Source organism: Bos mutus, chromosome 19 (genome assembly GCF_027580195.1).
Source record: "Bos mutus isolate GX-2022 chromosome 19, NWIPB_WYAK_1.1, whole genome shotgun sequence".
Taxonomy (NCBI): domain Eukaryota; kingdom Metazoa; phylum Chordata; class Mammalia; order Artiodactyla; family Bovidae; genus Bos; species Bos mutus.
In genome coordinates, this window is record NC_091635.1 from 9,255,266 (window position 1) to 9,267,151 (window position 11,886).

General features: G+C 59.8%; 1 protein-coding gene across 3 annotated transcripts; it reads left to right on the forward strand.

Annotated features, from left to right (window-relative positions):
• The first annotated feature begins 112 nt into the window (after window positions 1-112).
• On the forward strand, window positions 113-11,154 carry TMC8 (transmembrane channel like 8). 3 transcript variants are annotated; one of them, XM_005910333.3, is made up of 16 exons: window positions 113-1,483; window positions 2,118-2,359; window positions 2,561-2,709; window positions 3,086-3,235; window positions 3,534-3,619; window positions 4,150-4,286; window positions 4,552-4,699; window positions 5,069-5,239; window positions 5,548-5,687; window positions 8,006-8,129; window positions 8,463-8,560; window positions 8,755-8,938; window positions 9,154-9,284; window positions 9,375-9,533; window positions 9,961-10,039; window positions 10,630-11,154. In XM_005910333.3, the coding sequence occupies exons 2-16, from the start codon at window positions 2,208-2,210 to the stop codon at window positions 10,855-10,857; spliced, it is 2,136 nt and encodes a 711-aa protein (XP_005910395.2). In that variant the 5' UTR covers window positions 113-1,483; window positions 2,118-2,207; the 3' UTR covers window positions 10,858-11,154. The 3 variants fall into 3 exon arrangements, with proteins under 3 accessions (XP_005910395.2, XP_070245273.1, XP_070245274.1); XM_070389172.1 differs by having other exon boundaries at window positions 2,166-2,359; XM_070389173.1 differs by lacking the exon at window positions 9,375-9,533.
• The last annotated feature ends 732 nt before the right edge of the window (window positions 11,155-11,886 follow it).

Here is an 11,886-nt window from a genome sequence, read left to right on the forward strand (position 1 = left end):
GCACACTTCCTGTGTGCTAGATGGGGACTGTCCCCATTCCTATTTGCTCAGTTATTCCCCCACAAGGCAGGGTGGGGGGCACCGGTGACCCTAGTTCAGAGATGAGGAAGCAGGCTGAGTGGTCAGTCAGCCTCCAGGGGGGTCATCCACCACGACCTGAATCTTGTCCACCCAGGAACTCTACCTAGCAAGCTGACCTCGAGAGAGTCCGGGAGAGGGCCAGAGGAGAGTCCCCTGGGTTTGAGAAAAGGGTGGCCTCTGGACAGTGGTGGGAGCCATTCTTGGCTGGGAGAAGCCTGGGAAGGTGGGCAGTGAAAGTGAGCTGGAAGGCAGAAAGGAAGGAGAGGGCCCTCCTGGAGGGGAGGACAGGTAGGCCAAGCCAGGATGTCCACACAGAGTCTTTACCTCCGGCTGGGTCTTGGCGCAAGCACCTCAGCATGGAGAACAAGCCCTGCCTAGTCCCTGCCTCTCCCTGCCAACACTGTTCCCCGCCCTGCACGCCCATGCTCCAGCTTGTTGTATTTGCACGATCCCAGGCCCAACTTGAAAGTCACCTCTTCCATGGAGTCTTCTGGGATTGACCCCTGTTGGAGCATGTGGCACTTTCTATTGACATGTACATTTGCCAGTCCATTTCACAGCTCTCGGGCCCCTCTCTGTGCTCACTGTGTGCCCAGCACCAGCACGCAGCCTGGGGCATAGAGGAGGGGTCTGGAAAACCGGGAAGGGGACTGCGCAGAGAGGCAGGAAAACCTCTGAGCTCCTTAGAAATGACGGGGTCCTGAAGGAGGTGGAGAGGGAGAAAAAGCAAGGGCAGGATCGCGGGGCCTCCCACGGGGTCCCAGCAGAGAGAAAGGGGCCAAGAGGGCTCTGAAACAAGTCGCTGGGGCGGGGCGTGAGTGGAGCAGGGGCGTGAGTGGAGCCGGTTCCTGAGCGCTTCCTACAGGCCGGGCGCCGGGCCGACTCGGCTCAAGTGCCGATGATGGGAGGCGGGATGTTGAGAAATACCGCCAGGGCCGGCAGCTCCAAGTGATGGGACCCACCCACTAAGTTTTTGTACTCTTCGCGCCTTGCGAGCCCAGCACAGCCCGCCGGGGCTCCCGGCGGATAAGAGGCGGGGCTCGCAGCCCGCCACCCGCAGCCCTGCGGGGTCAAACCCTGGACCCAGACGCCGTGTCGCCAGCCCGGGTGCCCGGCGGGAAGGGGCAGGGCAGGACCCCAGCGCAGCGCTCAGCCGCGGCGCCTCTCACCTGCCCGCCCGCGCCCCTCGCCCCGGCAGGAAGTGCGGGCCTCGGTGCAGAGCGGGGAAACTGCCGGAGGTCGGGGAGAGAAGAGTACAGAGGGGAGAGGCGGCGACCAGAAGGTGGGGAGCTACGGTTCCTGTCATGTGACCCCGCTCCCCTCGACTCTCGCAACCCTGCCCGGCGTGGCGGGAGCCGGTCGGAGGACGGTCTCCTCCGGGCACTTGGTCTCTGGAGCCCAGGTGAGTGGGTGCAGAGTTGTGTGTGGGGGGTCAGGCGGATCGTCAGAGGAGTGGGAGAGAGAATTGAAGCCCAGAAGCTGCTGGTGGCTGGCCGGGGGAGGGGTGAGAACCGCAGCTGAGCAGCAGAGGGGCCCCTTCCTTCCTCCCTTTCCCACCGCTGATGCTGTAGCCACGCCCCCCCCATCTGGGTTCCTTGGGGAACCCTGGTGGCCCAGACCCGGGAGCTGGACCACCAGATGGAAGACAGAGGAGGTCCCAGCAGGTCCAGATTCGAGGTGCTGCTGCAAATGCTGAATCCTGGGAACTGTTGGGGTTCGGGGCCGGAACTATTTCGGTCCCAGTGGGAGAATCAGCACGTGGAATTGTCTCTTGCCAAAGGGTGCTGGTGAAGGCCTGTGGCCCCTGGGAGCAGGTTGGAGTAGGGCAGAGCTGGCCTTGTGGCCCCACCGTGCTTAATGGTGGCCCCACCTGGCCTTAGCTTCCTTTGTGACGTCCCATCTTTCGGAGCCCTTTGGACTCCTTTCTCCCCATTTGATAGATGGGAACACTGAGGCCATATGTTGCTTTGACACGTGGCTGGACACTGAGCCAGATCTCCTCCAACAGTATTTCTCTTCATTACTGACCATACCAGGGCCAAGACTGTGAGGCTCCCTCAACAACCACCCCACATCTCTCCCAGGAAGGGGCGCGTTGCCGCCCCAACTTCCACCCCACCGCAGAGATGCAGAGGCAGTGGTCGGTGCAGGCCCCAGGGGAGCCAGAAGCCGAGCCAGGGGGCGAGGAGCTATGTGAGCAGGAGATGAAGCGGCTGTGCCTCTCCCAGCAGCCGGTGCGGGTGCTGCCCTACGCCATGATGGACAAGCGCTTTATCCGGTGTGTGCCGGAGAGCCCTGCCTAACACTGCGGAGGCCAAGCAGTGAGGGTGGGGGTGGTGGGGAAATGCACCTGTTGGACGGGCGCGGGGTGGAAACATCAGCCCTGGAAAGACTTTGGCCCAGGGTGCTGCTCTGCCTGGCCAGGTGAGCATGCTGGCTGACTCAGGGCAACCCCCTCCCCATCACCACCCCATCCCAGGCAGCTACGGGAGCCCGAGGGGGTGAAGACCTCCTGCTGGCAGCAGTGGCGTCGCAGGCGGCAGACTGCGGGTCGGCGACTGGGGGAGGCAGCTCGGCGGCTGACCCGGGGCTGTGGGCTCTGGGAGGGGGCTCTCTACGAGATCGGCGGTACGACCTGAACCCCAACCCCCACCTTCCTCTTCCCCTCTCTGGAGTCTCAGCGTCTAGTTTAGAAACCAGAAGAGGGCATCACCCCCCTTTGCCGTTGCACCGTTTCCACCCCTCCACCAATCACCCCTGAATCACGTGGCTTTGAGGTCACACACCCGCCTCTGCCCCCAGAGCCAGTCCCCCAAAACGTTGGTGGACGATGGCGCGCCCTCGTGGCTGTTAGAGGTACTGCTAGGCAAGCCTGCGGAACTGGCCATTAAACTGAGGTCCTGGGGAGGCTAGTCACCCACACCCTCCCTGGGTTGGTCAGCCCTAGGATGACCAGTCGGGCCCACAGCTGGGCGCCTCCTGACTCCCCTGCTGTCCCCCGCAGGCCTCTTTGGCACTGGAATCCAGTCCTATTTCACCTTCCTTCGCTTCCTGCTGCTACTTAACCTGCTGACCCTGCTTCTGACCAGCAGCTTTGTCCTGCTGCCCCTGGTCTGGCTCCGGCCCCCTGACCCAGGACCGGCTCTGAACTTCAGTGAGTGCCCGGCCCATGGAGAGAACAGTTCTCCTGAGCCCACCTGAACCCTGGGAGTTGGTCCAGCATTCCCATGCTGGGACAGCCCCAATCCTCTGTGTCCCAACCCTGGGCATCAACCTGCTTGGGTCCAGCCCTGAGACTCTGCCTGACCTTACTATTTGCATGCCAGCCTCCTGACATGCCCTCAGGACCCTTCTCAGGCCTCCCGAAATTGGGGGCTATGGAGTGGGAGGGGCAGAGCCTCCCCTATGCCTTGGGGACCCTCCCCTATGGGACCCCTCTCCCTTCTTAACAGCTCTCCAGTGTCCTGGTAGTGGCCACCTACCCCAGACCAGTGTTTCCAAGTTCAACAATCTACTCTGGAATGTTTTTACCGGCAGGGTGAGTGAGTCTGTCCTGGCCAAGGAGTAGGGAGGCTGGGGGACCTGAGGATATGGCCTCAGGAGACCCCAGTCCAAGATGACCTCCGACCCCTCCAAGGGCATGTTGGCTTCTAGGGGGACAATCCTTCCTAGACAGGCTGTCTGGGTCAGCAGCCGAGTCACGAGAGAGGCTGTGGCCACTGTGCACCATCCAGGCCCATGCATGTGCCCATAGCCCTCAGAGCCCAGGTGGGGTGGGGGTACGAAGGACAAGAAGGGAAAAGTGTCCAGGCTTCTGGGATAAGCACCACCTTACCCTCATTCCTGGAAGCCACGGCGTGGTTCCTGTATGGGTTGCCGTGTTCCAGTTCTGGCTTTTTCTTCCAAGCTGTGTGTCCTTGGGCAAGTTGCCTAACCCCTCTGGGCCTCTCTGAAATGAGGATACTCTTATTCTCTACCTGATGGGGTTATTGTCAGGGTTACTGTGTTAATAGCAAGAAAACGCTCAGCACACAGCCTGGGTCTGTTATCGTTGTCTGACATCCACAGGCCTTCAACAACACCTATCTCTTTTACGGAGCGTACCGGGCGGGGCCCGAAAGCAGCTCGACATACAGTATCCGCCTGGCCTACCTCCTGAGCCCACTGGCCTGCCTGCTCCTTTGCTTCTGTGGGATTCTGCGGAGGTGAGAGCAGAGCCCCGGGTCTCCCCTGATCATTCCTCCTCAGTGTGGTACCCTCAAGCTGGTGGGGAGTCCCTGCCGGCAGACTCCAGGCCCGGAACTCTGCATTCCCAGCTGCAGAACTCAGGGGCAGAGCCACGACTCCTGTATCCCCACCCCACCCCCAGTCAGGCCAAGGTCCAAGCCTGCCCCTGGGGCTGCCCGGGGCTTCCCACCCCAGATCAGGGCTGAGCCAAGGCTGAGCCCTGCCCCCCACCGCCCCCTCCAGGATGGTGAAGGGGCTGCCACAGAAGATGTTCCTGGGCCAGGACTACCGGTCGCCTCTCAGTGCAAAGGTCTTCTCGTCCTGGGACTTCTGCATCCGGGGGCAGGAGGCCGCCACCATCAAGAGGCATGAGATCAGCAATGAATTCAAGGTGTGCATGAGGACGTGCATGAATGTGAGATGTGAGTGTAGGTGTGGATGAGTGTGAGAGCACATGGGACTTTGTGTATGAGTGTGTGGCTTGAGTGTGGGAGTGTAAGAGTGTGTGCACACAGGATTTTCCAGCTTGAGGGAAGTGGGGTGCTGGGCCATGTTGGGGTGTGAGCACGCACCTGCATGGTGCTGGAGTGGGGGGCTCTGGATAAAACCAACCCGTCTGTCCCCAGCCTACTATCACCCCAGCTTTGCCTAGGGCTTGCAGCCTGTCTCCCCACCCACATCAACCTGGGGCTGTTTGCTGGCCCCGCTGCCCTTCCACCTGGGCCAGCCCTAACCCGTGCCTGCCCTGCCCCCGTGACAGATGGAGCTGGAGGAGGGGCATCACTTGCTGCTCCTGCAGCAGCAGACCCGGGCTCAGAGGGCCTGCCACCTGCTCACCTACCTTCGGGTCAACGTCCTCATCGGGCTCCTGGTGGTTGGAGCCATCAGTGCCATCTTCTGGGCCACCAAGTACTCGCAGGACAACAAGGAGGTGCCAGGCGGCTGACATGCATTTATTTCATCCCAGCCAGATCTGGGGGAGGGGATGGGATGGCCCCACTCTGCAGGAGAAGAAACTGAGACTGCAAGAGGTTAAAGCAATTTGCCCAAGGTCACGACCAAGTCAGACTGGCTCTGCCTGTGGCTCTCCCCCCACCACCACGCTGTCACTGGGAATAGTCCAGGGGCTCCCAGATGCCCGCCCTGCCTCAGAGCAACACTTGAAGGGGTCGTAGGGCATGGGCGAGCTGCTGGGGGCCCTCCAGCCCACAGCACCCCCTTACCTGCTTCTCCCCACAGGAGTCCTTGTTTCTGCTGCTCCAGTACCTGCCCCCTGGGGTCATCGCCCTGGTCAACTTTCTGGGTCCCCTGCTGTTCGTTTTCCTGGTCCAGCTGGAGAACTACCCTCCCAACACTGAGGTCAACCTCACCCTTATCTGGTGAGTGCCACCTGGGGGGTGACAGGTGTGACAGTGTGTGGAGGGCAGGGGAACACTGTGTCCTGCCACCTGTCTTGATTATCGCCTAGTACTGGGGGCCCTGAGCAAGGGAAGGCAGGCAGCCACCCTCACACACAGTCTCGGGGGGCCCGTCTAAGGTTCTTCTGTCCCCACCATCCAAAGCAAGCCAGTGACTGTTTTTTCAGGGACACAGGGTACTACAGTCACCGCCCTAGGAACACAGCTCCCTCCCATGTGCCCTGAGGGTTTATAGGCCTCACCTTGATAGCCCTCCCATGACCTGTGAAGTTAAGACCATCCTCGCCACCACTGGATAGATGAGGACACTGAGGTTTGAAAGGGTCAAGTGCCTCAGTCAAGGGAATCTCCCCACGCCTGCTGAGTGCAGGTTCACTCAAGCCCACCTCCACCCCCAGGCTCTGCTCTGTCTCCCTCTTCAGGACTCAGGTCCTGCCTTGGACCCAGCCACCGCCTCCCTAGCCCCCCCAGCTCCAGCTCAGGTTCTCTGCCACCCACCAGTCATTCAGCAGGGCCTGCTTTTCCTCAGCCTTCCCTGGCACAGAAGCTGTCCGCAGCCCATTCCGAGTCCCTCCAAGGTAGACTGTGTTTGGTTTGAAACTTTATTATTGGAACGGGTAATAACACGCACACATAGGTAATCAGTTCAGTTCGGTTCAGTCACTCAGTCGTGTCCGACTCTTTGCGACCCCATGGACTGCAGCACTCCAGGCCTCCGTGTCCATCACCAACTCCCAGAGCTTACTCAAACTCATGTCCATCGAGTCAGTGATGCCATCCAACCATCTCATCCTGTCATCCCCTTCTCCTCCTGCCTTCAATCTTTCCCAGCATCAGGGTCTTTTCAAATGAGTCAGTTCTTTGCATGAGATGGCCAAAGTATTGGAGTTTCAGCTTCAGCATCAGTCCTTCCAATGAATATTCAGGACTGATTTCTTGGTTGGATCACCTTGCAGTCCAAGGGACTCTCAAGAGTCTTCTCCAACACCACAGTTCAAAAGTATCAATTCTTTGGTGCTCAGCTTTCTCTATAGTCCAACTCTCACATTCATACATGACTACAGAAAAAACTACAGCTTTGACTACAGATAGGTAATAGCACATGCAATTCAAAATGCTCAAAGGATGAAAGATAAAAATAAGCCCCTACCCACCTGTGCCTTCCTCAACAGGAGAACCACTGTTTCCACCAGCCTCTTGACATGCATCAGCATTCAAAGTCCACACTTTGTGAGACTTCCCCGGCGGTCCAGTGGTTAAGACTCCCTGCTTCCAAAGCAGGTGACGCAGGCTCAGTCACAGAATACAGAGAAAAAGTAAAAAAAGAAAGTGCACACTTGTATATAACATGCAGCGATGGTTCTGGGTTGGGCCACCCTACCTGTGTGATCAGTTATATATTATTCAGGAGCATGCATGCACTTGTTTGTGGTATATGGACAGTGTGAATAGTATGCTCAGTCGCGTCCAACTCTTTGCGACCCCATGGACTATAGTCCGCTAGTCTCCTCTGTCCGTAGGATTCTCCAGGCAAGAATACTGGAGTGGATTGCCATTTACTTCTCCAGGGGATCTTCCTGACCCAGGGATTGAACCCGTGTCTCCTGCATTGCAGGCAGATTATTTGCCCACTAAGCCACCTGGGCGGAGAAGGCAATGGCACCCCACTCCAGTACTCTTGCCTGGAAAATCCCATGGATGGAGGAGCCTGGTGGGCTGCAGTCCATGGGGTCTCGAAGAGTTGGATACGACTGAGCGACTTCACTTTCACTTTTCACTTTCATGCATTGGAGAAGGAAATGGCAACCCACTCCAGTGTTCTTGCCTGGAGAATCCCAGGGACGGGGGAGCTTGGTGGGCTGCCGTCTATGGGGTCACACAGAGTTGGACACGACTGAAGTGACTTAGCAGCAGCAAGCCACCTGGGAATAGGTCTTAGAAGAATGATCTCACCTGCATTAATGATATAAAGGCCCATGTGTGCCTCCTGTGACTCTCCAAGCTGGGTGTTGTGGGAAGGATGGCTCGACTGTGCACTGTTTGCCATACTGATCTAAACAGAACCATTCTCCTGTGAGTCGTCTGGGGAACACACTTTGGGAAACATTGCCATGGATGGAGCAGGTTGGAAGGAAGCTGGGCCCTGGATTTAGAGGGGGCTGGTCCCAGGAAAAAACTTGAGGTTGTGCAGATGTCAGCCACACCTGTGTCCTGGGTAGATGTGCCCTGTACCTGGGCTACTCCCCTGACACAGTCTCCGCCCCCACCCCAACCCCCAGGTGCGTGGTGCTTAAGCTGGCCAGCCTGGGAATGTTCTCCTTCTCGCTGGGCCAGACCGTGCTGTGCATCGGCAGAAACAAGACCAGCTGTGAGTCCTACGGCTACAACGCCTGTGACTACCAGGTGGCTGGTGGCTCCATCCGGGCCTCTCCCTTTGTCCTCTGTAAAGCCCCACCTCTTTGATCTCCTTGCCCCTCTCTGGTCTCACCTTTGTGAGAGGCTGTGGGCAGAGCTGTGCACTCAGCAGTCACCTCCAGGGAGTGCCATTCGCATCACACTGCCCTGTGCAGAGGAGGCAGCTCCAACTGGCTGCCCGTCTTATTCTCCAGGCCTGGATTTTAACTTAGCTAATCATATCAGACTCCAGGCATGGCTCCTATACTTCAGGGTCCCCCTATTGGGTGGGTAAGGGGTGGTTGGGGACCGAGGGTAGTGATAGATACCCCCTCTGATCAGTGCTGGGAGAATTCGGTGGGAGAGGAGCTGTACAAACTCAGCATCTTCAACTTCCTCCTCACGGTGGCCTTTGCCTTCCTTGTCAGCCTGCCTAGGAGGTGAGCCACGTGGGGACACCACGGGGGCGGCGTGGGTGTGTCTGGGGGGATGGCCAGTGGCCACGGCCAAGGCTGTGAGCAGTTCTACACTCGTGTGTCCCGTGTGAGTGCGTGTGTGCGAAGGTCCAGGGCCCGGACCAGTGAGGTTCACACACTCCTCTCGGGTGGTGGGGACCTGTTCCCTCCCTCCCCAGGATGTTGGTGGAGCGGTTCTCTGGCCGGTTCTGGGTTTGGCTGGACCGAGAGGAGTTCCTGGTGCCCAAGAACGTGCTGGACATCGTGGAGGGGCAGACAGTCACCTGGATGGGCCTCTTCTACTGCCCCCTGCTGCCCCTGCTCAACAGCATCTTCATTTTCCTCACCTTCTATATCAAGAAGGTGAGGACTCTGGGGCCGGCAGGGCGCAGGGGTGCACCTGCATGGGCGCCTTGAGCATCATCGGCGGGGCAGCGCTCACATCCTGCGGCTGCCCTGCCAGCCACTTCCAATCTGCACACTGCACCTCTGGTCTGCAGACTGCGCTGACCAATCACTTCCAGTCTGCACACTGCGCTGAGAATGCCCCCCTGTGTCCTTTTTCCCTCTCCCCCCAGTACACTCTGCTGAGGAACTCCAGGGCATCCCCTCGGCGATTCCGCGCCTCCAGCTCCATCTTCTTCTTCCAGCTGGTGCTCCTCCTGGGCCTGCTCCTGGCCGCCGTACCCCTGGGCTATGTGGTCAGCAGGTGAGCGGAGCAGAGGGCCCGAGGCAGCTGGGCCGGCGGCTCCTCGCCTGGTCGCTGACCCTGGCCCTCCTCTGTCCATCTCTTTCCCAGCATCCGCTCCTCCTGGGACTGTGGCCTCTTTGCCAACTACTCGGCCCCCTGGCAGGTGGTCCCTGAGCTGGTGGCCCTCTGGCTCCCACCCCCCAGCCAGCGCATCCTCTACTACCTGGGTTCCCACGCCTTCAGCTTCCCGCTTCTCATCCTACTCAGGTGCCTTTCAGGGCAGCGGAGGGCCAAGGGAACGGGCACCTGGGAGGGGAGGATCCTTTTGTCCATGGGCACCGCAGCCAGTCTCAGGGGATCCAGGAGCCAGACAAGGACAGCCAGGGATGGAGAGGGGCCAGGTCTGGCGGCCTGGAGGTTCCCCGGTGCCCCTGGGCAAGTGCCCTTACATCCTCACCTGTAAAAGCCCCTGAAATGACCACTGGAGCAGTATGGTGCCTGGCGCACACGCACTGTGAGCCTGCCGTCCAGAGGAGAGGGGCTGAGCGACACGCGGGAGGAAGGAGAGGAGAAAGAAAGGCTGTGTCTGGGATCCTGGAAGAGAGAGGACCCCCAGGGGGTGTTTTCTAAGAGATTGAGGCGGGGAAGGAGGAAGTAGGGGGCTGACTGACCATACCTCCCCTTCTCTCCAAAGCCTTGTCCTGACCGTGTGCATCTCCCAGTCCCAGGCCAGTTCCAGAGCCATCCGGAGACTGCGGAAGCAGCTGGTGTGGGTAAGTATCCGCAGGACTGGGGCCAAGGGGACTGCTGGCGAGACCCTGTTGGGGCCGCGGGCCGCCGATAAAAGCGGGGAAGATGGAGAGAGGGAACCGGGACCTCAGGCTTGGCCTCAGGCCAGGCGGAGCCGGGCGACAGAAACGTGGCTTTAGGCCTGGAGACCCGGTTTAACACGAGTGTGGGTTTGGCCTAATGTCAGGGAGGCGGGACTCTGGTGGGGGCGTGGTCTCATGCCCGGGCGATGTGTGATGGGCGTGGCCTTGAGATAGGGCGGTGTCTGACGGGCGTGGTCTTTGAGAAGGGGCGGTATCTGGTAGTCGTGGTCTTGAGGGGCGGTGTCTTGGGTGGGCGTGGTCTCTACCGTACGTGGGCGGGTAGGGGCGGGACCTTGACGGGGCGGAGTCTAGCGTAGGGCGGGAGATTAGTAGGGCGAGGCCGCAGCGGGGCGGGGAAGCCGGGCTAGCTCCGGTTGGGGCGGGGCCTCAGAGCGGCTACTGCTAGCCCGGCTGCATCCTCCCCCGCCCGCCTGCGGGTGAGAGGAGTTGCGGCTCCTAACTGGCCTGCTCGGCCCCTGCCTCGGCCTCAGCAAGTCCAGGAGAAGTGGCACCTGGTGGATGACCTGTCGCGGCTGCTAGCGGAGCCGGGCTCCGGCGACTCTCTGGGGCCTGAGTCCCCTGTGTCCCGAGGATCACGCCCGAGATCCTTCTGCCCCGGATTTCCGTGCCCGGGATCCCCGGGACCCAGGCCACGCAAGCCAGGACCCTCCCTTGAAGACCCCGCGGGGTTGCGCGGTGTCTCGGTCCCCGCCCATTGATTCCGCTTCCCCAGCGGTTCGGAGCTGTAGCACTGACCCCCCGCCCCCACCACCACGACCACCACTGCCCAGAACTTCACCAGGCCCCCACGTGCAGCACCCCAACCTCCTGCCCCCTCGCCCCACGTTCCTGATCCCTGGTTCCCTCAGTGAACCCTCCAACAGGGTGCCCTAAGGTGGGGTGCATACACCCAGGGGCAGCAGGAAGAAAATATGGGAACTTGTATTTATATTTTTATCTCTGTCCTTTAAAGTTTTCTATTTTTGTTAAAGTTTTATAAAATACGTAATATATTAGCATAGCGACCCATGAACGTGCTTTATGAATACGCATCCACCGGGGGTGCTCAGGAGTTGTTTAGTGTGTGGAATACCCTTATAAAGGCTCGCAGACCGCGGTCTGTCAGAAGGGAAAGGCCTGGCCGCAGTGAAAGCAGACCTGCGGACGCACTTGCCGTGCTCTGACTGCAGGCACCCGCACAGCCTCCTGTAACTCCTCCGTCACGTGTGGGGCCATTAAGACCCACAGTCGTTATGAGTCCCCAAGGGGCAGCACTCAGAACTGATCTGCACCCTGAGACGCAGAGTGTGGGCTCCAGGGAGGTAGAGGAGCCCCCTGCCCAGGCAGGCAGGGCCGTGTCCAAGATTCCCAAGCCTCCAGTGCTGAGGTTGCAGAGGTTCTCAATCCATGGTTCTCAGCCTCAGAGAACACTTGAGAAGCCTGTCGAATGCTGGCTCTGTGCCAGCAATTCTGATGCCAATGATCCAGGTGCAACGAGCAGCCCAGCATCGGGACTTTCTCAAGTTCCCAGGTGACTGTCAACAGCAGCGAGGGTTGAGAACTGCTGGCCCAAAGACCCAGGAGGGAGGGTCAGGAGAAACCCCAGAACGTGCTTGACCAACCCAGCCTCTACTTCCAGCAGCAGGGGCCCAGTGCCTGGCTGGATTCTTGGCCTGGACACGGCGTCCAGGCGGCTCTGGCCTGGCGCCCTCAGTCCAGAGGCTTCCTGTGGTCACTGGAGGCTTGGC